At 40.0% G+C, this 23674-nt stretch overlaps 2 protein-coding genes across 7 annotated transcripts in view; one reads left to right on the top strand and one right to left on the bottom strand.

The window, feature by feature from the left end:
- The window catches only part of UBXN2A (UBX domain protein 2A), a 43235-nt gene extending 42274 nt beyond the window's left edge, over positions 1 to 961 (bottom strand). Inside the window, exon 1 of the mRNA XM_023619439.2 lies at positions 531 to 961. The gene's annotated coding sequence lies outside the window, so the exon portion shown is untranslated. The remainder of the gene's footprint in view (positions 1 to 530) is intronic.
- Positions 962 to 9830: 8869 nt separating this feature from the next.
- ATAD2B (ATPase family AAA domain containing 2B) overlaps positions 9831 to 23674 on the top strand; it is a 156353-nt gene continuing 142509 nt past the window's right edge. For 4 of the 6 annotated variants that reach the window (XR_011426159.1, XM_023619434.2, XM_023619435.2 and 1 more), the window contains exon 1: positions 9836 to 10502. Coding sequence is in view for 4 of the 6 variants with exons in the window: in XM_023619434.2 (XP_023475202.1) it covers positions 10293 to 10502 (210 nt within the window). In the remaining 2 variants the exon portion in view is untranslated. Of the gene's footprint in view, positions 10503 to 23674 lie in introns of all 6 variants that reach the window. The other 2 variants (XR_011426160.1, XM_070235853.1) reach the window with 1 other exon arrangement.

Raw genomic sequence — 23674 nt, forward strand, 5'->3', positions numbered from 1 at the left:
CCACCACCCAGAAAATAGGCTGACCTCAGTGTAAAATGTTCTCGATCTGCAGCGGGATCGCTGCCACCTCCACCCGTCCATCCCACTTCCCCACACCCACTTCTTTCTAGCCTTTGTTCACTCCTCCTTATAAAAGAAAAGCCCTTTTCTGCCTGACCTTGGAGACAGTTGGAGATCTCGTGGTCATAGAGTTCCACTATAGCAATAGTCGCCCCCTCACCCCCCAGACCCCATTGCAATAGTCTCTTTCCCTCTTCTTGGAATAATCCCTTCCAAAAAAGTCTGTCTTTACCTAAATCCGGGGTTTTTGACAGTTCAGCATTCTCTCTATTGTAATTGTCCTCCTCCCTTATTGCAATAATCCTTTCAAATAATCCACCTCCACACCCGTTGCAATAATCCTTTCAAATAAAGTCTCCATTCGCCTAAATCGGGATTTGCTTTTTAATTGACAGTTTTTACTGCTGGGATTCAAACTGAGATTGGGCCTCACCTACAGACCCCTCCCATCCCCACCCAGGTAAAGGTACCTTGTGAGTCTTTTCAACTCCTCTTCTGTTGAGCAATTCTAGGATCCTGTGGTAAATTCAGCTTTCAAACCAGTGCTCCAGAAATCTTGTCTGTTGACGTCGGTGGTAAGGGGTTACTTTGATTCCTTTGGGCAGAGACTTTTCTTTGGCCCTTAGACTCTTTTTTTTCTTTTGTCCCAGCATCATTTGATAAAGAGAAGGTTCTTCCCTTGTCAAAAGTCAATTGACCATAAATGTATTGGTTTATTTCTGAACTCAAAATTCTATTCATCTATAGATCCATCCTTATGCCAGCACCATAATGTTTGATTACTGTAGTTTTGTAGTAGGCTTTGAAATCAGCAAGTGGGAGTCCTCCAACTTTGTTCTTCTTTTTCAAGATTGTATTGGTTATTCCAGGTCCCTTGCAGTTAGTATCAGCTCTTCCATTTCTGTAAAAAAAAACGGCCATTGGGATTTTGATGGGGATTGCGGTGAAGTCTGTATATCAATTTGAGGCGTATTGACAAGAATGTTAATTTTTTTTTTTAAAGATTGGCACCTGAGCTAACGACTGCTGCCCATCTTTTTTTTTCTCCCTAAATCCCCCCAGTACCTAGTTGTATATTTTAGTTGTGAGTCCTTCTAGTTGTGGCATGTGGGAGGCCGCCTCAACATGGCCTCATGAGCGGTGCCATGTCCGTGCCCAGGATCCAAACCCTGGGCTGCCCAAGTGGAACATGCGGACTTAACTACTCGGTCACGGGCTGGCTCCCAACATTAAATTTTTCAATCCATGAAGATGGATGTCTTTCCATTTACTTAGGTCTTCTTTAATTTCCTTTAGCAGTGTTTTGTAGTTTTCAGTGTACAAGTCTTGCACCTCCTTGGTTAAATTTATTTCTAAGTATTTTATTCTTTTTGATGCTGTTGTAAAAGGAATTGCTTTCTTAATTTGCTTTTCAGATTTTTCATTATTAATATATAGAAATACCACTGATTTTTGTGTATTGACCTTATATCCAGCATCTTTGCTAAAGTCATTTATTACTTCTAATAGTTGTATGTGTGTTTTTAATAGATTCTGTAGTATTTTGTGCATATAAGGTGACTTCATCTGTGAATAGAGATAGTTTTACCACTTCCTCTCTGATTTGGATGCAGTTTTTTTTCCTCTCTGAATTGCTCTAGCTAGAACTTCCAGTATAATGTGGAATAGAAATGGCAAAAGCTGGCTTCCTTATCTAATCTTAAAAGGAAGGCTTTCAATCTTTAATCGCTGAGTACAATGTTAGTTGCCCTTTGTCATGTTAAAGAAACTCCCATCAATTCCTAGTTTTTATCATGAAAAGTTGTTGGATTTTGTCAAATGTTTTTCTGTATCAGTTGAGATGATCATGTGGTCTTTTCCCTTCATTCTATTGATGTGGTGTATTACACTGATTTTTTTTTAAAATGCAAATACTGTTTATTGGTTTCCTATTGATCTTTTTATTGGGGATCTGGGGAGGGGGTAATAGTGCATCTGTATTTAACCGTCCATCTTTACCTGCTTAACTATATTCAGTGAATGACCTATTTTAATGCCCTTCCGTCTTGCTTGTTAAGAAAAACAAGTTGACATCTTGGACTTAGATCTACGTATACCTAGTGTAATATCTAACAGATAAAGCCCATGGTCCCAAGGCCACTTATCAAACAGTTCTTTCTTTCTCGCAGATTTGTAATGCTGTGGCGTATACCAAATCCCCATCGATCCTGAGGACTATTTCTGGGCTCTGTGTTTTGGGTCTGCTTTCTGTTCTATTTGTTGACTTCTGAAACAATAGCATACTACTCCAAATAGTGTAGGGTTTTTTTAAATACCATTTTTAAGTTTATAATTCAGTAGCATTAAGTGCATTCACAATGTTATGCCGTCATCACCAACATCCACTTCCAAGACTTTTTCATCACCCCAAACAGAAACTCTGTACCCATTTAAACAATAACTCCTTAATCCTCTCCCCTCCTCCTCCAGCCTCTGGTAATCTCTATTCTACTTTTTCTCTCTATGAAGTTGCCCTAGTCTAGGTACCTCATATAAGTGGAATCCATTTTTTTTCTTTTCTCATTTATGTTGTAGCATGTGTCTGAATTTCCTTCCTTTTTAAGGATGAATGAATAATATTCCATTGTCTGAGTATACCACACGTTCTTTATCCATTCATCTGTTGATGGACAATTGGATTGCTTCTGCTTTTTGACTATTGTCTTGATTTGATTTTTAATTGAGGTAACATTAAACTGAGGTAACATTAATTAATCAAGCTAATTGAGGTAACATTGGTTTATAGCATTATATAGATTTCAGATGTACATCATTAGGTGCAGAATCCTTTTAATATGCTGCTGGGTTTCTTTATTTGTTTGGTAGAATCAGTGAAGTCATCTGGTCCTGGACTTTTCTGCGTTGGGAGATTTTTGATTCAATCTTTTGTTATAGGTCTATTCAGATTTTCCATTTCTTCTTGAGTCAGTTTTGGTGGTTTGTGTGTTTCTAGAAATTTGTCCATTTCATCTTGATTATCTAATTTGTTGTCATACAATTGCTTATAGTATTTTCATATGATTCTTTTTATTTCTGTAAGGTTGGTAATAATGTCCCCTCTTTCATTTATGATTTTAATACTTTGTGTTTTCTCTCTTTTTTTCTTGGTCAGTCTAGTTAAATGTTTGTCAATTTTGTTACTCTTTTTAAAGAACCAACTTTTTTTTTAAGGATTATTTTATTGAAGTGATATTTGTTTCTAACATTCTATAATTTCAGGTACACATTATTATGTATCAGTTTCTGAATAGACTGCATCTTGCTTACCTCCGAAGTCTAGTTTTTATCCATCACCATACATGTGTACCCATTTACCTCTTTTGTCCACCCCCGTTCCCCTTTCCCCTCTGGTAACCACTAATCTGTGAAAGAACCAACGTTTGGTTTCATTGATTCTCTGCATTGCTTTTCTACTCTCTGTTTCATTTATCTCCACTGTAATCTTTATTTCCCTCCTTCTACTAGCTTTTGGGTTTAGTTTGCTCTTTCTCAAATTCTTTTCTCTGTTGAGTTTTTAGTTACGAGTCTAAATACTCACACAGGATTGTAAGCTCCTTAAGGGTGCAGACTGAGTAATATATTTGTTCAATATTCTCCATAGCACTTTACACAGTAGCTATTACACAGATACATAATAGGGGTCAGTAAATGTTTCTTGAACTGACATAGAAAGATGATAGGTGACACTCAGGAATCGGCTCCTGATCCTGCATCCCTTTTTCCAATTGGTAGCCCCTCCAACCATCCATTTCAGGTCACAAACACAGTGATCATCTTTGAGCGTTTCTCCTGTCTCAAGATGAATATCTAAGCCACAGCTGTTCAACAGAACTTTTTGAGATGAGGGAGTTGTCTCTGCACTGTCCAATATATTAACCACAGCAACACTTGGCTACTGAATACTTGAAACATGACTACTAAATACTAAACATGAAGTTTTAATTTTTAAATTTAAATTTAAATAGCCACATGTGGTAGTTATCACATTGGACAGTACAAAATTCTCATGTCACCAATTCTGATTTTGTCTCATGATTCAGTGTTCATCAAAATGTGTCATGCAGGGCTGGCCCTGTGGCCCAGTGGTTAAGTTTGTGCGCTCTGCTGTAGTGGCCCAGGGTTTTGCTGGTTTGGATCCTGGGTGCAGACATGGCACCACTCGTCAGGCCCTGCTGAGGTGGTGTCCCACATGCCACAACTAGAACGACCCACAACTAAAATATACAACTACATACTGGGGGGATTCGGGGAGGAAAAGCAGAAAAAAAAATAAAAGAAGATTGGTAATAGTTGTCAGCTCAAATGCCAATCTTTTTTTTTTTTAAGGTTTTTTTTAAATTTTTCCTTTTTCTCCCCAAAGCCCCCAGTACACAGTTGTGTATTTTTAGCTGTGGCTCCTTCTAGTTGTGGCATGCGGGATGCTGCCTCAGCATGGCTTGATGAACAGTGCCATGTCTGTGCCCAGGATTCAAACCGTCGAAACCCCGGGCTGTGGAGCGTGCAAACTTAACCACTCGGCCACAGGACTGGCCCCTCAGGTGCCAATCTTCTTAAAAATATAGTCTCTTGGAACTTACCCTATGCCTACTGAATCAGTGCCATCTCTTTCCTGAGGATCTCCTTATAGAGTTGCAGTGACTTACCTTAGTTCCATCAGAAGCAAAATTAAAAAAGCAAACAAATTTTGTCATTGCTTATCCTTTCTGTTAAATCTTTATATTCTATATCATTTTCTGTTCTTATTTTTATTATTACTATCTCCCAGTCTGTTTGCCTTTTAATTTTCTTAAAAGTGTCCTGCAAAGAGAAAGCCCAATTTTTCAACTTTTTCTTTTATAGTTTATCTTTTTGTGTTCTTTGTAAGAAAACTTTGCCTACTGCATGGTCACACAAAGTTTTTCTTTTAGGTTTTCCAAAAAATTTACACTTTTGGGCTTGTATTTAAGTCTATGATCAATTTGAAGTTAATCTTTACACATAGTTTGAGGTAATGGTCAAGGCATACTTTTTTTTTGCCCAGGGATATACAGTTGTTCTAGCATCATTTATTGCAAAGAATATCTTTTCTTTATTAATTACCTTGGCCTCTTTGCAAACATTAATTTACATGTGTGTATGAATCTCTCTTCTTTTTCACTGAGCTGTATGACTATATAGCTACACTGTCCTGATTATTATACCTTAATAGTGAGACTTGAAATGAGGTAGTGAAATGAGGGCCTTGTGTATTATTTACAGGAAAGTATTTAATTCTATATTTAGTTTCTTTAATCAATAATAGGGATATTCAGGTTATCTATGTCTTTATGAGTGAGGTTTAGTAATTAGTTTCAGTTTTAGGAATTTGTCTACTTCATCTGTTTTGGAACTTGCATAAAATTAAGTTGTTCATTATATTTCTTAATTGTCCCTTTAATGTTTGTAGTAGAGATGGGCAAACAGTAGCCCATGGCCCGAATCTAATCTGTTGCCTGTTTATGTACATTTGTGAGCTAAGAATGGTTTTCACATTTTTAAAGGATTGTTCAAAAAACGAAAAACCAAAAACTAAACTGAAACAAAGAGGGATATTTGACTGAGTCCATACGTGGCCTGCAAAGCCTGAAATATTTACAAACTGGCCCTTTATAACAAGAAAAAAGTTCGCTGACTGCCAAGTCTATAAGATCTTGTGTGATGCTTACCCTGTCATTCCTGAAATTCATAATTTGGGTCATCTCTATTTTTTTCCCCCTTAACTGGTCTGGCTAGTGGGTTACTTTCCTTTCTTTCTTTTTATAGGAATCAACTTTTGATTTAATTGAATCCCTCTATTATTTGTTTTTTATTTTATTGTTTTCTGCTGTCATATATATTATTTCCTTCTTTCTGCTTATGCATAATGCCTTTGAAACTCATACAAGTTTTTGCATATAACACTAGTTAATTCCTTTTTACTGCTGAGTAGTATTTCATGTTGTAGATGTGCCAAAGTTTTTTTAACCATTCATCTATGAGGGATATTTTTTCTTTTCCGGTTTTTGGCTATTACAAATAAAGATGCAATAAACTATGGTCTATAGGTTTTTGTGAGGATATAGTTTTCATTTCTTTGGAATAAAAAGCCAGGATTGCAATTGCTGGGTCATATTGTATGTTGAACTGTTTTCCATATTGAGATTGGCTGTATCATTTTCCATTCTCACCAGTAATGTATGAATGGTTCAGTTTCTCTGCCTCTTCACCAGCATTTGGTGTTGTCACTATTTTTTTAGTTTTTCTAATAGGTATGTAGCGATAACTCATCGTGGTCTCAGTTTGCATTTCCCTACTGGTTAGTGATGTTGAAATCTTCTTTCTTTCTTTTTTTTTTTAAGGATTGGCACCTGAGCTAACATCTGTTGACAATATTCTTCTCCATTTTTTTTCTTTCCAAAGACCCCCAGTACATAGTTGTATATTCTAGTTGTGAGTGCCTCTGGTTGTGCTATGTGGGATGCCGCCTCAGCATGGCCTGATGAGTGGTGCCATGCCCACACCCAGGATCCAAACCAGCAAAATCCTTGGCCACTGAAACGGAGCATGCAAATTTAACCACTCGGCCACGGGGCCAGCCCCTGATATCTTCTTATATTCTTATTTTCCATCTGCATATCCTCCTAGTTGAAAAATCTTTTCTGGTATTTTCCCCATTTTCTTTCTTTTTTTTTTGTGAGGAAGATTGACCCTGAGCTAACATCTGTTGTTAATCTTTCTCTATTTTCTGTGGGATGCCATCACAGCGTGGCTTGATGAGTGGTACTAGGTCTGCACCTGGGATCTGAACCATCCCAGGCCACTGAAGTGGAGCACGTGAACTTAACCACTACTACCCTGGGCCAGCCCCTAGTTTTGTTCTTTTATAGAACATGCTTTTGGTGTCACGTCTAAGACCTCTACTCTTTATTTTTTTATGTTCTATCTCATTCTTTTAAAATTTGCTTTGCCATTTTTGGTTTATTAATATTTTCTTTATTTATATTACATATCTGAATATAAATCTGTAGGTCTTATTCTATTGTGTATTCTTTTTTTTTTTTTTTTTTTTGCTGAGGAAGATTTGCTGTGAGGTAACATCCATGCCAGTCTTCCTCTGTTTTTCAGTATGTGGGCTGCCAGCACAGCATGGCTGCTAACAGAGCTGTGCAGGTCTGTGCCCAGGTACCAAACTCGGGCCACTGTAGCAGACTGCCTTGAACTTCACCACTAGGCCACTGGGGCTGGCCCTCATTCTGTTGGGTATTCTTTTTTGCTGGCTGTTGTTGATGATTTTTACTTTTATGTTTCGTGAATTTTTTTTAGAGTCATATTCATGAGACTATTTTATGTTCTTCTTGTTGAAGGTGCATCTCTTCAGAGATAATTTATGTTTGCTTTTGCTTTGTGCTTAGGATCACTTTTTTTTTTGGTGAGAAAGATTGTCGCTGAGCTAACATCTGTGCCAATCCTCCTCTATTTTGTATGTGGGACACTACCACAGCATGGCTTGATGAGCGGTGTGTAGCTCTGTGCCTGGGATCTGAACCTATGAATCCCGGGCTGCTGAAGTGGGGCATGCAAATTTAACCACTACGCCACCAGGGCAGCCCCAGGATCACTTTTGACTCAATCTTATTTAACCTAAATTATTGTCCAGAGGTTCTTCATACCTATCAGATTGAGTGAATTTAGGCTGTAAACCTGAGGACCAATTTGTTATTTTGAATTCTCAAGGGACATATATTTTCCCTCTCATTCTTAGTGTATATGTTCAGAAAGGCAGTTCCTGTTGCAGTTTCCTGGGGATTAGTGATGGGGAGGTTGGTCAGTTTATTTCTAATTCACCCTCATACTTAAGTGTATCCTCCTTGCACCAGGATTTTTCAGGGTGATTCCATTAAACTGTAGCTTGAGCAGGTTCTGGGCTTTGTCTTCTGTCCTTTCTATATCCTGAAGACAGAGAAAATAGAAGTTCAAGTGCACTGGGCTTGAGCAAATGCATTGAAAATGAAAGATGTCTTTAGAGCTTTGCTTGCTCGTCTAGGTTCCTGCTGTGACTTAGTTTTTGGTCTAAGTATTCCTTAGTGTCTTGCCAGCTCATGTAGTTTTAAAGAAAGTTTAAAAAAGATTTTTATTGACTTTTTAGTTATCTTCTCCAGGTCATATAGTGGAAAACAAGCAACTCTTCCATATCTTTTTCAAGTCTTCCTTTGTTTTGTGCATAATGTTTCCTTCCTCTATTTTGTCCTTCATGATGCATCTCAGGTGTCATTGCCTCTCAGAGGCTTTCCCTAACATCCCTGCTTGAATTAGAGGTCTCTGCCTCATTCTTTCTTATCACACTGTATTGCAGCTTATTGGTTCCTTGCCTGTCTCTTTGTTATAAACCCTTTGAGGGCCAGAACTATGTTATGTTTTTAAAAAAACCTCCCTATGTCCGGGTCTGGCAGAGCACCTAGCACCAGTTGGGTTGAGAGTAAACATTTGTTGTTAGTAATGTTATAGGTTATAGTAACCAAATCATAACCTGGCGTTCTCAATATAGGACTACAAAAAAAAAAAAAAAAAACCCAGAGAAACCAGAGGAGGAAAGCACACAAATCCTTTGTATGTAAATTTGCATATCATACACCTCCTCAGGACACTTCATATACTACTTAAAGTCAGCCTCTTTCTGCAGGAAATGAAACTTTTGTTTAACGATCTCATAGCTAACTGAAGCGGGAAAACCCAGGTCTGGTTTCATCATGAGGTCTCCACACCCATAAAAGGCCGGTTTTTAGTGATGGGTGAAGCGTCCTGGGGAGGGTGTGGTATGCAAATTAGTGCAAGAGGGATTTGCCCGCTTTCCTGGAATCCGTCCTGTTTTCCATTCCTAGTGCTGTACGCGGTTTTGTTGAACGATTGGGAGCTTGGATGGCTAGAATGCTCTAATTTTGATGTAGCTTGGAGATTTTTACAGGACTTTTCTCGGGTCTACAATTTTTCGTAGTGTAGTAAACAGGAAGAACTTCTGCCCAGTAAACAGTAGGCTCTCTATCGCTACTGTACCGAGAATTTTTGGAACGAACATAATTTTTGCTTTATGGCAGAACTTTTCGTATTAATCGTGTGCCTCAATCTTTTTCTTTGAAAGTTAAATCACAAAGTTTATATGTTTGGGTTCAGATTTTTGTATTCATTCCTGCGCTGGCCGGGGCAGCAGTGATAACGGAGGCTCTAAGTAGGAAGAATTCATCCTTTGTGAGTCTGCCTCAGATCTGGCTAAGGTTAGAGAAAACGACCCTGCCTCGCTTTGTTTAAAGATGCAGAGTTCTAGCGTTTGTTTTCTTTCTTAAGCTTACCGTGTGCCAGATACCACACAGATTTATTTTATCACAGTTATCTTTCCCATCTTTACAGCCATGAAAATTGCGACTCAAGTTCGGTGACTTGCCTTGGGTATCTCTGGGATGCCACCTGAGGTCACCGCGCCCTGGTCACCACTGGTCCCCTCAATCCCCCGCCTCTGCCGGTCGTTGCTGGCTCCGTGCAGGCCACCTGGGGTGATGGTGGGGGTGCTGGGGTGTCGGGCCCTGCAGGTTGTGAAGGCTCGGGGAACGGCTCCAGCGCGCCGGCCCGTCCCGCGCCCTTTCTGGTTTTTCCCCTCCGGTCCCAGACTGCCGGCCACACCGGGAAACCATAGAGCTGCCACCACCCAGAGCGGCCCTTCCCGGCCGCCGAGCGCTGACGCCGCGCCGCTGGGCGGGGCCTCCTGGAGGGAAGGCGGAGGGAGAAGGCTGCCGAGGAAGCGCTGGCCGGCCTTGCAGCGCCCCGCAGCGGTCACGGCCGGCAGCGGGCTCGTCGGCCCTGCGGCGCTGGAGCCTTGACGCACGGAGCTGGAGAGCGAGAACGGGAGAGAAAGGGGCAGAAATGGCGGCTCCGCTCGGCTCCCGCTGAGGAGGGCGAAGCCGGCGGAGGCTCTGCGCTGTCGGCCTGGAGCATCGCTCCCGCCTCCCGCTGCCTGCCTTCTCGCGCCGACTTCCCTTCCTTTGCCCTGCTCTCGCCTGTCCTCGTCTGCGCTCCGCGGAGTCCGGGGCGGCTCGGCTCTCCCGGCCCGGCTCCGCTGGCCCCGACTGCCCGGCCGGCGGGCCGGCTTTCCTCGGCTCTCCCGGGCGCGGCGGGCGCGGTGTGGACCCCGTCCTCCTGGCTGGACCATGGTGAACACCCGGAAGAGCTCTCTGCGCCTTCTCGGGTCCAAGTCGCCCGGGCCCGGGCCTGGGGCCGGAGCAGAGCCTGGGGCGACCGGAGGCAGCAGCCATTTCATCTCCTCTCGGACCCGCTCCTCCAAGACCCGCGCTGCCAGCTGCCCCGCCGCCAAGGCCGGGGGAAGCGGTGGCGCCGGCGCCGCTCTGGAGGAGGCCCGGGTAAGAGCGGGCGGCCCGAGCCCGGGGGCTGCCGAGTGCCGGCCCGGCCGCCGGGGCTTTGTCTGGCCCGGTTGGGGCAGGAAGCCTCCAGTGGAGACTGCTCGGGCGGCCGGAGCCCGGGTCTGCGGGTGCGGTGGAGGATGGCACCGGCTGGGGAGGGCCGCGACAGCTTTGCTGGCCCGGCTCTTTTGTGTGAAGAACGGGACTTGAGTCCAGGGGAGAGGGCTTTGGGGGTCTTTGCGGGGACCTTAGAACCTTGTGCTTCCCGTGTCCTTGTCCCGCCTTAGAGGGGCATTCTAGGGGAGCAAGCGCGAAGGGCCGGAGTCCCCGGGTGGAAGGGCTGGAGAAGAGAAGTGAAAGTTTTCTGCGGTGTCAAACCCTTCTTGTGAAGTGTGTCAGCTCTTGCCGGTGTCTAACTCCAGCATACTCGCAAACTGTTGGGGGTGGTTCAAGTTGGTGAGGAAGTGAACGGAGAGCTCCAGTTGGCAGCCAGGCAGGGATGCTGAAAAAAGTTTGTAGCTGCTCTGACACCAACTTTAAAAACAAAATCCACGCTCTCGCCTCTCCAGACAGGAGAGATGAAACATGATGTTATAGCTGGAGAGTCAGCCAGCTAGCTAACCGGGGTTCCAGTAGGGACCTAGTGGAGCTTTCTAGTAGAGCTTTCAGGTCACAAAAGGGGCATGTCGAAAGAGACAGGTGGAATGTTTTGGATAGTAGGCACTATCATCTCCAAATTGTATGGTTTCTTGGACGTCTGCATTTCTGTTATGGGGACACTTTGTAAAAGATGAATTAACGCCGTCGTTGTGGCACTACTGCAAAAGTGACATTTGAAGAAGGCGAGTGATGATTTAGTTTTTTTAAAAAAGTGATGGGAAGATCTTGAAGTTTTATTACAGTGTGAAACTCTAAGCTAGCACAGATATTTTATCACTTTGAAGGAATAATAAGTTTGTGTTAGGAGATTGGTTATGAATTCAGAAAAGAGTATTGCTTCGGTATAGAAAGAGGCTAACTTACCAAGAGTAATTTGGCTGGAAATTGCTGTTCATTTAAAATGCTCCTTTAAGCCTACACCGTTTTGTTATTCTTACGGGAGGAAAGCAATATTTTGTATTCTGTGGTGGTCTACAAGATTATGGTTTGTGTGTGGTTTTTCTCTGTGTCTCCTATTCTGACACTAATTTGAATGAACCCAGGCAAATAAAACAAATATTTTACTGTACTACTCTGAAATATATTTATTGTATCTTTCAAAATATATTTGGTTTTTATTTTGCTAAAAATCTGGAAAACATTTTAAAAAGTATCTTATTTAATAGACTATTTTGAGGCTTACAGATTTCTTAGGTTGAAATAAGAGAGCTAAATCTGAAAGTTGTGCAAACTATTTAGAATAGTTATTCTGAATAGTAGGCTTTCTGTAGAAATTATTCCAGACATATACAAGCTTATTGACTTTCCAAAGCTAACATATTTTCAAATAAAAGTAAGTTTAAGAAAGGGCTGTCCTCCACGCTTAAGTACAAAAAGAATATTTAGAGTCTAAGCATCTAATTGTATAGTGCTATGAATGCCGAGTCTATTAGAGCAGTGTCTAATTCTTCTGAAGCAATTAGCTCATCTGTCACTGATCAGTTTGTGGTCCCATTTTTGAATGCATGGATATCATGCTGTCTTTACCCCCTGAGGAATAAGGTGCGGTAATTTGTCAGGCAGCTGTTATGGAGACGTTAAAAGGCAAGGAATCAATAATCTAATGTAGAAATGAACATTTGGTAGCTTTTAAATTGCTAGAAGATTGAAAGATATTAGAGCTCTTTCTAGAAGGATGCTAATGAAACTTTGTTTCAAGGAGCCTTTTAAAATGTTTTAAAAGACTATAAATAACAGGCTAATGAAGTTTAATTTGAAATATTTGTTTTTCAGTTGTAAGAAGATTTGTATTCTGGCTCTAGTAGATGATGGAATGATTGCTTTCTTTGAGAAGTTTAAGAGATTTACTAATCCTATGTTGTGATTGGTCCTTTAAAAGAGGATAAGTTATAATTCTGGATTTAAAGTTTTGTGGACTCTATATTTATGAAGCAGGTTGTATATTTCTTTGCTATTCCTGAAGTGGGTTGATTTGAGTCTGGTAAGCTCTTCTCAAGTTGGTTTTATGTTACAAGATTGAGCACTCCTCTTGGTTTTCCCCTTCTGGTGTAATTAAAGGCATCCTTTTTCTGGAGTCCTAGATGTTTGCTAGTGTCTTTAAAGACATATTTGATGGAAAATGGGATTGCTCATGCTGTTGCTTTAGGAGACCCTTATTGTTGTTGTTATTATTTTTGTCCCCAAGGCCCCAGTACTTAGTTGTATATCTTAGTTGTAGGTCCTTCTTGTTCCTCTTTGTGGGGTGCTGCCTCAGCATGGCTTGATGATCAGTCTGCACCCAGGAGCCAAACTGGCAAACCCTGGGCCACTGAAGCGGGGCACACGAACCCCAACCACTACCCCACCATGCAAGCCCCCAGGATACCCTTATTTTTGTAGGAAGAAATGTATTCCTCTCTATGAGATACGTAATTGAGAAGGTTCCCCTTTTTCTACTTTTGTGTTGTCTTCTTCACTTTATGCTGATTTTCCCCCCTACTTCCCCCTCTCTTTTTGGATTGTTTCATCCACTGGTCCAGAGACATTTCATTTGCTAAAGAGCCATAGGACCATGAGCTGTGCCTGCAGTTTTGCCTTTTCCCCCAGTGTGTGTGGCATGGGGAAATATGCATATGATCCATTCTGTAGATTATTGGAATAATTTTCTTTTTTTTCTTTTTTTTGGGGGGAGGGGGGAAGATTAGCCCTGAGCTAACATCTGCTGCCACTCCTCCTCTTTTTGCTGAGGAAGACTGCCCCTGAGCTAACATCCATGCCCATCTTCCTCTACTTTATACGTGGGACGCCTACCACAGCATGGCTTGCCAAGCAGTGCCATGTCTGCACCCAGGATCCGAACCGGCGAACCCTGGGCCTCCAAAGTGGAACATGTGCACTTAACTGCTGTGCCACCGGGCCCACCCCAGAACCATTTTCTTGTGTCCATGCTTTTTTAATGTCAAGTTGACTTGTGCTGTGTAGTTAGTTGTAATTACTCCTGTATACTTGGCTTTTTTTGTTTTGTTTAGTGGGTATAAAGCTTGACCTCTTTAGGTCAGTTAATCTGACCATCAGTAATTAGCACTTATTTGCTCCACCTAAGAGTCACTCAGCAAACAAATTAATACTGTATTCACAGAATTGGAAAGCAGTCTTTGAAAAATATTTCAACTCTTTCTACCTCTGTTAGGCCTGTTGGGTGGTATTGGCTTCATCACTAGCTTTTTGTGCTTTTTGAGATGGTCATTGACTCTAAGTCCACATCTTAGTTGAGAAGATCAAAATATTTTGAATAACTTTATAGGTAAACTTGCTTTAATTTTATTTTAAAAAATCTTTGGGTCCTTCTTTAATGTATTCTTTTATCATCCTGTCCTCCTTTTATTTATTTATTTTTGAGGAAGATTAGCCCTGTGCTGACATCTGCTGCCAGTCTTTGCTGGGGAAGATTGGCCCTCAGCTAACATCTGTGCCCATCTTCCTCTATTTTATATGTGGGACACCTGCCGCAGCATGGCTTGATAAGTGGTGCATAGGTCTGTGTCTGGGATCTGAACTGGCGAACCTAACAGCTGTGCCACTGGGCTGGCCCCTATCACTCTGTACTTCTTTTCCAACACTCATGGGTTTGCCAACATAACACAAGCAGAGGGGCTGACATTGGGGGTTCAACATGGAAGGAAAGTCTGAGAGGGAAATGTAATAATGTATATAACTCTCAGATGAGTAGGGAAAAATACGAGTTCCTCAGAGTAGAGCAACTTTTTCCTTATATCGCATTCACCTGGAGAACCATATAGGCGGTATTGAATAATGTGGCAAATGTCCTCAAGACAGGTTTGAACCAAAGCAGCTGTGGAGTTCATAGGATTATCTCTAGTAGCCAACTGAAAATGTAACTTAAAAAAAATTAAATTACTGGCCATTTCTGTAGTCCACATATACAAACTTGCAGTTTTTTAGGTCATGGAAGAAACTTACAACACTTGTAGAAGTGAATGCATATTAATTCTTTAAATCATTTTCCCTGGCAAGTCTTTTTGCACCATCCTTTGGTAAGTCCTTGATTGCACGTCTGCTGAATACCTAATTATAGATAAACCTATAACCTCTGGAAACCAGCTGGACAGGTGGTAGGATTACCAACTGTTGTGAGAACTAAGGAGCCCAACCGGTGTCTGCACCTGAATGGAGAGTGGTCCTGTCTTCAAGGATCTGCTTCGGAAAAGTGCTATATTACTTTGAATTGTATATTTGGCATTTTTTTTTGGACTTACACAATGAAGTATCATTTGTGTGCATTACTGAGTTGATTTCTAGATATTTGGGCTTTTGGTCTTTTACTAGAAATATTTTATATTTCTGTCGTGCTTCCCCACTGGGGGAGGATTTTGTGAAAAATGAGTTACTGAGTAAAAAGCATTTGGGATTTTTGGATAAAGGTGTTCTGTGGAAGCACAAAGTTAAGGGAAAAGACCCTGTGTAAAATGTGTTAATTTTATTTAAACATAAGCTGGACATTTTTAGAGAGGTAGGTATTGTATGTGGCTTACAACAATAGAAAAGATGTCTGCATTAAAGTCAATAGGCTATAATTTGTGTTAGCTCTTAGATACTTTTCACATAGTATCATATACTAGTATTAGATACTAGTATATGCTGTCAGATTCTAAACTTCAGATGTTTTTGAACTGTATTTTGGTATTAAGGTTTTTTTTTTTTAAAGATTTTATTTTTCCTTTTTCTCCCAAAGCCCCCCGGTACATAGTTGTGTATTTTTAGTTGTGGGTCCGTCTAGTTGTGGCATGTAGGATGCCACCTCAGCGTGGCTTGGGGAGCAGTGCCATATCTGCACCCAGGATCCGAACTGGCGAAACCCTGGGCCACCGAAGCAGGGCGCGTGAACTTAACCACTTGGTCATGAGGCTGGCCCCTTTTTTTTCGTTTTTTGATCAGTATTGTAGTTGTGTTTGGAAGTAGGATATATTCCTTTGGTTAAAGTCTTGCTCCCCTAGAGTCTTCTATTATGTGGGCTATAAGCTCCTTGAGGGCAGGCACTATATCTTACTTTCCCCCAGCTGCTGCATTCCAGGGCCTAGTGCAGCATCTAGCACATAGAAGATGCTTAAGGAATATCTGTTGAATGAATGAATGAATAGTGTATTAAGGAACTGATCTATTTCTTGGAAATCATGATGATCAGACTTTGAGAATAGACGATAAATAAAACACAGTCCCTACCTTCAGGACTGTAATATGCACATGGTATGTATATATAAATAATTATTAACAGGATAAATCAGTTCAAGGTAGGGGCCAAATGAATGACATAGATACTCAGTGCAATGAGAGTTCTCATCCTTTGCTCGCTGAATGCTGTGAGTGAGACTCTTTGATGTTCTTTAAAGACAGAGATTATCATGTTCATGGCGGTGTCCTGAGGGCCTACAACAGTGCCTGCCAAACATGGTGCTCAATTTTTTGAATGAATGAATGGAAAGTATGTCACATTTTAAATTATTTTCTTATTCACAATCTTCACTTTTTTTTTTTTTTTAAAGATTTTATTTTTTCCTTTTTCTCCCCAAAGCCCCCCGGTACATAGTTGTATATTCTTAGTTGTGGGTCCTCCTAGTTGTGGCATGTGGGACGCCGCCTCAGCGTGGTTCGATGAGCAGTGCCATGTCCGCACCCAGGATTCGAACAGAGGAAACACTGGGCCGCCTGCAGCGGAGCCGGCGAATTTAACCACTCGGCCACGGGGCCAGCCCTCACAATCTTCACTTTTGCTATATTTACTTGTTGTATTTTGCCCTTCTGCCCATTTGGTGTTGGCCTAATAAGAAGGAGAGGAGTAAACTAAGGTTTAGTTAGCATCTCGTGCCAGGTGTTTAATGTTATCTTGTTTAATCCCTGCAACAATCCTGGAAAGCAGGTGATGGTACTCCCGTTTTATAGCTGAGGAAATTGGGTTGCCAGAGAAGTTAAATGGCCTGTAGAAGCCCAAACAGGTAATAAGTAGTAGGGGTAATATTTAAATCTAGTTCTGTCTTCTCCACTTACATATCTCATTGTCTCATCTGTATTTATCACTGCTTTTTGATGCTGTTCAATTAGCAGTTTTCACCAATATCGGAAAAAGTGAAGGAGGCAGCTGTTGTACAGTCAGGAAATACTGTACATACTGTGTATGGACAGATTTTTACTAGACTCTCTGGAGTTGTGGTGTCTAGGGTTGTATTGGGACTGAGAGTGGGAACAGTAGCCTGTAGGGATATGAAATATAGGCCGGCAATTTTCAGTAATTGCTTGCTGCCTTATTTCACGGGGTGGGTGTAGGGAGAGGAGCAGTCATATTGTATCATTTTTGCAATATTTTTGCTTCCCAATATTTTAAAGATGGCTTGGGGAAAAAAAAAATCCCTATAAAGAGACTAAGTCTGGGGCCTTGTGGGCTCCAATAGACATGTACTTGTGCTTCCATCATTCCCTCTGCTTGGCGATACTGATTTATCAGTGTGTACATTTTCTTTTATGCTCTGGAAATCTTTTTATCTTTGGAGTAGACAAGTGTTTTCCATTTAAAAAAATGCTTTATACTTGAAACCTCTTGAAAAGACGTTCTATGGTATATTTGTATATTTAGATACATGCTAAGGAATTAAACATGTTTAGCGTTATTCGTTTGTGTCTGTATTCTAGGACCCAAATTAGGATCTCGGAAGCACTGATGCTTCAGATACCCATATCGTGTTCTATAATCTTGCCAGATAGGAACTTGGAGGTAATTGAACCTAACTTTTGGTGGTGAAACTTGCTTATTCTTTGGTTCTTTTTATTCAATCAATAAATATTTATTAAGCAGCTACTACATTAAAATATAAGTGCCATGTGGGCAAGCCTTTTGGTCTCTTTGGTTCACTGTTATAATAGGGCTCCCGTGTAGCAAAAGTCAAGGAGGCACCATTCACATTAGTCTATGTGAATGGCACTCTCTGGAGTTGTTAGTGCGCTTCTTGTACGTTGTATGCTACACGTAACATCCTCATACAATGTCCCTTGAGGATTTGGTGTGGGAATTTCTTTGAGATAACCCAGGAGTGGAATAAGTATATATATACTTAAATATTATCTCCAGATTTGCTGCTCTACTCTCCACTTCTAGGAAATGTATAGGGGTTCTTATATCCCCGTACTCCTGCCAATGTTTGGCAATATGTGGCTTTTTTTTTTTTTGAGGAAGATTAGCCCTGAGCTGACATCTACTGCCAGTCCTTTTTTTGCTGAGGAAGACTGGCCCTGAGCTAACATCCATGCCCATCTTCCTCTACTTTATATGTGGGATGTCTGCCACTGCATGCCTTGAGAAGCAGTGTGCAGGTCCACACCTGGGATCTGAACTGGCGAACCCTGAGCTGCTGGAGTGGAATATACGAACTTAACCACTGCGCCGCTGGGCCAGCCCCAATATGTAGCTTTTTAATTGTTTGTCTTTGATTACTCCTGAGTATGAACAACTCTTTATGTCCATAGGAATTTTTTTTTTATTTTCTCATCTCTTAAATACTTGTTAATATCTTTTGCCCATTTTTCTATTTTCTCCTAGAGTTAATTTTTTCGTGTTTTCCAAGAGTATTATAAATCAGTGGCTTTTAACCTTTTATTGTCCCATAGTAAGGAATACTGTTTATTTTGTGGCTCTGTACATATAGTTTTACCTTTCCTGTAAACAGGAAAGACCTAAAGCAAAGACCTAAAGTTCTTTGTTTTCTTTTATTCATTCTACTAGACAACCTTTCCTTTGTAGTACCACTTTATTATACACCAAGTCCCCATATATGTACTGTTTGATTCTCTCTATTCTTTTTCTTGGTCTGTTTATTTTTGTGGCAGTACCATACCATTTCTATGAGTGTGGTTTCGAGGTATCTTTTAATATCTTAAAAGGCAAGATCCTCCTCTTTGTTATTTTTCAAATTGACTTAGATGTTCAAGGATCTTTATTTCTCTCATATGTATTTCCAATTAAGATTATGAAGTTCCTCAAAAGATCCAACTAGAATTTTGACTGGGAATATATCTGAATTCATAGATTAATTTGTGGAGAATTGACACCTTCATAATAAGTTATCCAAGAACAAGGAACGTGTCTGGCATAACATAGTTTGTGTATTTCTCTTGTGGAATTTGATGCTTTCTTTATGACTTGATATATTTTCAGTTTTGGTAAATGTTCTTTATGTTCTTGGAAGAAATGCATATTTTTCTGTTAGCTATGGAAAAATTCAAATATTGTGGAAAACATTAAGAGATGGAAAATATCATAGTATGAATTTGTTGATTATTTAGATATCAAATCTCCTATTTTATCCCATATTAAGATTCTACCTAATATTTTAAGTCAAATTATTTTTGTTATTGTTTAGATTCTCCTGGTATATATGTCTTTTATTTCTATTTATTTATTTATTTATTTATTGCTGAGGAAGATTGGCCCTGAGCTACCATCTGTGCCAATCTTCCTCTATTTTATATGTGGGACGCTGCCACAGCATGGCTGATGGTAGATCTGTGCCTGGGGATCTGAACCTGTGAACTCCAGGCCACTGAAGCAGAGTGCAGGAACTTAACCACTGTGCCACTGGGCTGGTCCTATATGTCTTTAAAATAAACTTTATTTTAGAATAGTTTCTAATTTCCTTCTTGCTTTGTTTGATTCATTGGTTATCTAGAAGTATGTTGCTTACATTGCCAAACAGGTGGGCATTTCTTTTCTAATTATCTTTTAGTTGTTTGCTTCTAGTTTAATACCACTATGTTCAGAGAACATACTCCATATGATTTTGATCCTTTGAAATTTGTTCTGATTCATTTTTGTCACCCTGCTAGTTTTGGTAAGTGTTCCATGTACACTTGAAAACAATGTGAATTCTGCAGTTCGAGGTGCAGTGTTGCAGATATGTCTGCTAGATTATATTTGTGTATCTTCTGCTGATTTTAAAGTTGTATGTATATACATGTAAATAAATAACATATATTTGTGATTGCTCTTAAGACCTGAACCATGTTTAACTCTTGTTTTTTTCTTTGAAAACATTACGTTCTAACTACATATTCTTTAGCATGGTTTTCTAATGTTCCACCTCCCTGCTTACTCTGTATTGTGTAGAATTTTAGTTCTGCCTTTGTATGGATATAAGTACTTCTTTTTTCTTTGGGATTTTTTTTCCAGCAACAGTAAATTTCACTGTTTCCAGTATGATTATCTTACTTTTTATATCTTGCATTTTTATTCTGTTTCTCTTTTTTGTGAGTAGTTCCTCCAAGAATATTTTCAGTCTGGGACTTTTTGTGACAAACTTTCTGAGGCATTATGTGCCTGAGAATATTTTCATTATGCTCTTTCATTTCAGTGAAAAACTGGCTGGATACTTTAAGAATATTACTTTGTTGTTGTCTTGTATCCAGTGTTACTCTTGAAGGTGGTCTGATTCTTTTTCTTTTGTAGGTGTTCTGTTCTTTCTCATTTGAAGTTTATAGAATTTTGTTAGTCTTCATAAATTTTACCATATTTTAGGCATGGGTTTTTCCTTCTGTCTCTTGTTTGGCAATTTTAGACCTTTCAGTCTGTGGTTTTTCATCTTCTTTTGATTGTGGTAAATTTGTCATTATTTCTTAATAATGATAGTCTAAAATTATCATTTCTTCAAGTATTACTTCTCTCTCTTTTTCATTCCTTCTGGAACTTATATTCAGATGTTGGCACGTAGAAGAATTTTGTCTGTAAACTGATATTTAGGCAAACTTTTTTTTTTTAAATTGGCACCTGAGCTAACATCTGCTGGCAATCTCCTTTTTTTTCTTCTTCTTCTCCCCAAAGCCCCCCAGTACATAGTTGTATATTCTAGTTGTAGGTTCTTCTGGTTGTGCTATGTGGGATGCCGCCCCAGTGTGGCCTGATGTCCTCGGCCAGGATCCGACCTGGCAAAACCCTTGGCCCCCAAAGCAGAGCGTGCAAACCTAACCACTTGGCCACGGCAAACTGTTTTTAAGCACTTTTGATGGCATGCTGGAGAAATTTACTGACAGTTCCTTGAGTAAACAAGACTTGGTACGTCTTGTAGCAGACCTCTCTTGACCATTTTCATGCCCATGTTTTAAGAGGCCCACTTGTCAGGGGGTAAAGCCTTGAAGTTGCTTGATGAAAGTTCATTTCCTTTAACAGCTTACTAATAAATACCCTTTAACTGGAGCATACTCCAGTGCTCACACGTAGGGTGAGTGTTGTAGTTGGGTACTTTGATTATGCAAGTTAAGGGAATCTGCTTTTAAAAAACAAACTCAAACTGCATTGCAGAGCCATACCCTCTTAATCAGTGACACATTTATAAGAAATTTAAATGTATGTATAGAACCAGAAGCAGAACCTTCATTAAGAAATGTGCACAAACCAGAGAAACTGGCAGCACAAATTCATGAGCTGGTGGGTGGTTTCTATGTTAAAATTTGGAAAATATTTTAAATTAAATTTTTTTTTAGATTGGCACCTGAGCTAACAACTGTTGCCAATCTTTTTTTTTTCTGCTTTATCTCCCCAAATCCCCCAGTACATAGTTGTGTATTTTAGTGTGGGTCCTTCTAGTTGTGGCATATGGGACACTGCCTCAATATGGTTTGATGAGAGGTGCCATGGATCCGAACTGGTGAAACCCTGGGCCGTGGAAGTGGAGTGTGCGAACTTAACCATTCAGCCATGGGCTAGCCCCTTTTAAATTAATTTTAAAGTTAAAATTTTAATTTCTTAGCTTTTGGTATTCTAATTCAGTTTCCAGATTTATTAGATGGGAGAATTGGGGGGAAGTGATAGTTGCCCAAGGCCATACGATTATTTAGAAGCGGCAGTTCAACTTGAAATGCAAATGTCTTTCTTTAATTCTTTAATGTCTTTGAGTAAGTCTATGTGCCAGACACTGAAGACAAAGGAGTATGCAAGACTCTTGATCTCAGCTCTTTGGCAAAATGTTTTATTTTTATTTAAAAACTATGAAATAATTATTTCGTATGATATGGAAGTGTGCTGAAAAAAATAAAGGGCTTTTCCCTGCCCCACTAATTCCTCCAGTTTATTTTTCCTGGGGATGACCACTCAAGCTGGTGTACATCTTTCCAGATCATTGCATGTGTATATATGGGTTGTTTATGTGTGTATATTTTTAACAGAAACGGAATCATACCCTGTATACTATTTATGATAGTTAATTTTCTTTGTTTTTTAATTTTTTTTCTGGTTTTTCTCCCCAAATCCCCCCAGCACATATTTGCATATTTTAGTTTTGGGTCCTTCTAGTTGTGGCATGTGGGACGCAGGGCTGCCTCAGGGTGGTCTGACGACTGGTGCCATGTCCGCGTCCAGGATTCGAACCAGTGAAACCCTGGGCTGTCAAAGTGGAGTGCACAAACTTAACCACTCAGCCACTGGCCTGGCCCCTATAATAGTTAATTTCCTACTTAGCTGTGTATCATGTACATTCTTTCCTATCCGTTCTACTGGATGGCTTTCTAATATTTTTGTTGTATCCTTATGCCATCACTTATTTAACTGTTCCCTCTTGGTACACAGTTGAGTTGTCTCCTTTTTTTTTTTTTTTTTGGTGAGGAAGATTGGCCCTGAGCTACATCTGTTGCCAATCTTCTTTTTGCTTGAGAAAGATTGTCACTGAGCTAACATCTGTGCCAGTCTTCCTCTATTTTGTATGTGGGATGCCAGCACAGCATGGCTTGATGTGCGGTGTGTAGGTCTGCACCTGGGATCTAAACCCATGAACCTGGCCGCTGAAGTGGAGCACGCAGAGTTAACCACTATGCCACCAGGCTGGCCCGCATCCATGTTTTTAATGTTATAAATAAAGTAGCAGAAAATGACCTTTCTTTTTTAGGTGAAATGGAATTACTGGGTCAGAGGTACATGTATTTTAAATTTTTACAGGTTTTGCCAAATTGTCCTGTAAACAGGCTAAATCAATGTGTACCCCACTCCCCGGTACTCTACTGTTAAGTTTTTAACAGTGGGCTTTAACTTCCTTAAATGGCAGAGATTGTCTGATCATCAAGTATCTTTAATATTTAACACAATAATGGGTGCTTAATAAATTTTGTTTGTGGATGGAGTGAATCACTAAGGATATTCAATAAGCTTACAAAGTTATATTAATCCTACAGAGCCAGAGAAGTATCGTTACTGGAGACTGTGTTCATGGTGAGGCTGTAAGTGTCATATTTTTTGCTTATACTACCTTACTTGATTCTTCTAACAATCTTATGAAGTAAATAGTAGTTTTTGAATTACAGTGGTAGTGCTGCAGTTTAACATGGTTCTATCCAACTTTTAAGTCTGTGCCATTTTTCAGTACCCGTGTTGTCTCTTTCTTGTATTAAGTAATGTAATATTTTCAGATTAAAACAGTTATCTTGGGCCGGCCCTGTTGGCCTAGTGGTTAAGTTTGGTGTGTTCCACTTTGGCAGTGCAAGTTCTGCTCCTGGGTGTGCATCTACATCACTCGTCTATCAGTGGCCATGCTGTGGTGCTGGCTTACATGCAAGGGAAAAAAAAAGGAAGATTGGCAACAGGTGTTAGCTCAGGGCGAATCTTCCTCAGCAAGAAAAAAAAAAATTCTTTTCCAGAAAGAGAAATGCATTGTAAATTGTAACAGGTTATTTTTATCTTTTTACAACTTCTCAGCTCGCTTCTCTATTTTTTTCCCCTTTCTATATTGTTTTATGATGATTGTTTAGGAATATTAAACTAGTAAGCCATTGCTCTTGAGATATTTGAGGAAAATTTAGGTTATTTTCTGTATCTGACGTTTTAGAACTTTGTGCAATAGTGTTGACCCTAAGTAAATAAATAGCAGTGTGAGTTTTGTTTTCTGCAGTCATGGTAACTTCTGTCCCTGTACATTCTTTTTAGAAACGAAAAAAAAAAAAAAAGAAATTGACTGCACTCTAAGCTTTCTCATAAAAATAGGAGTGCTTAT

Source organism: Equus caballus, chromosome 15 (genome assembly GCF_041296265.1).
Source record: "Equus caballus isolate H_3958 breed thoroughbred chromosome 15, TB-T2T, whole genome shotgun sequence".
Lineage (NCBI taxonomy): Eukaryota > Metazoa > Chordata > Mammalia > Perissodactyla > Equidae > Equus > Equus caballus.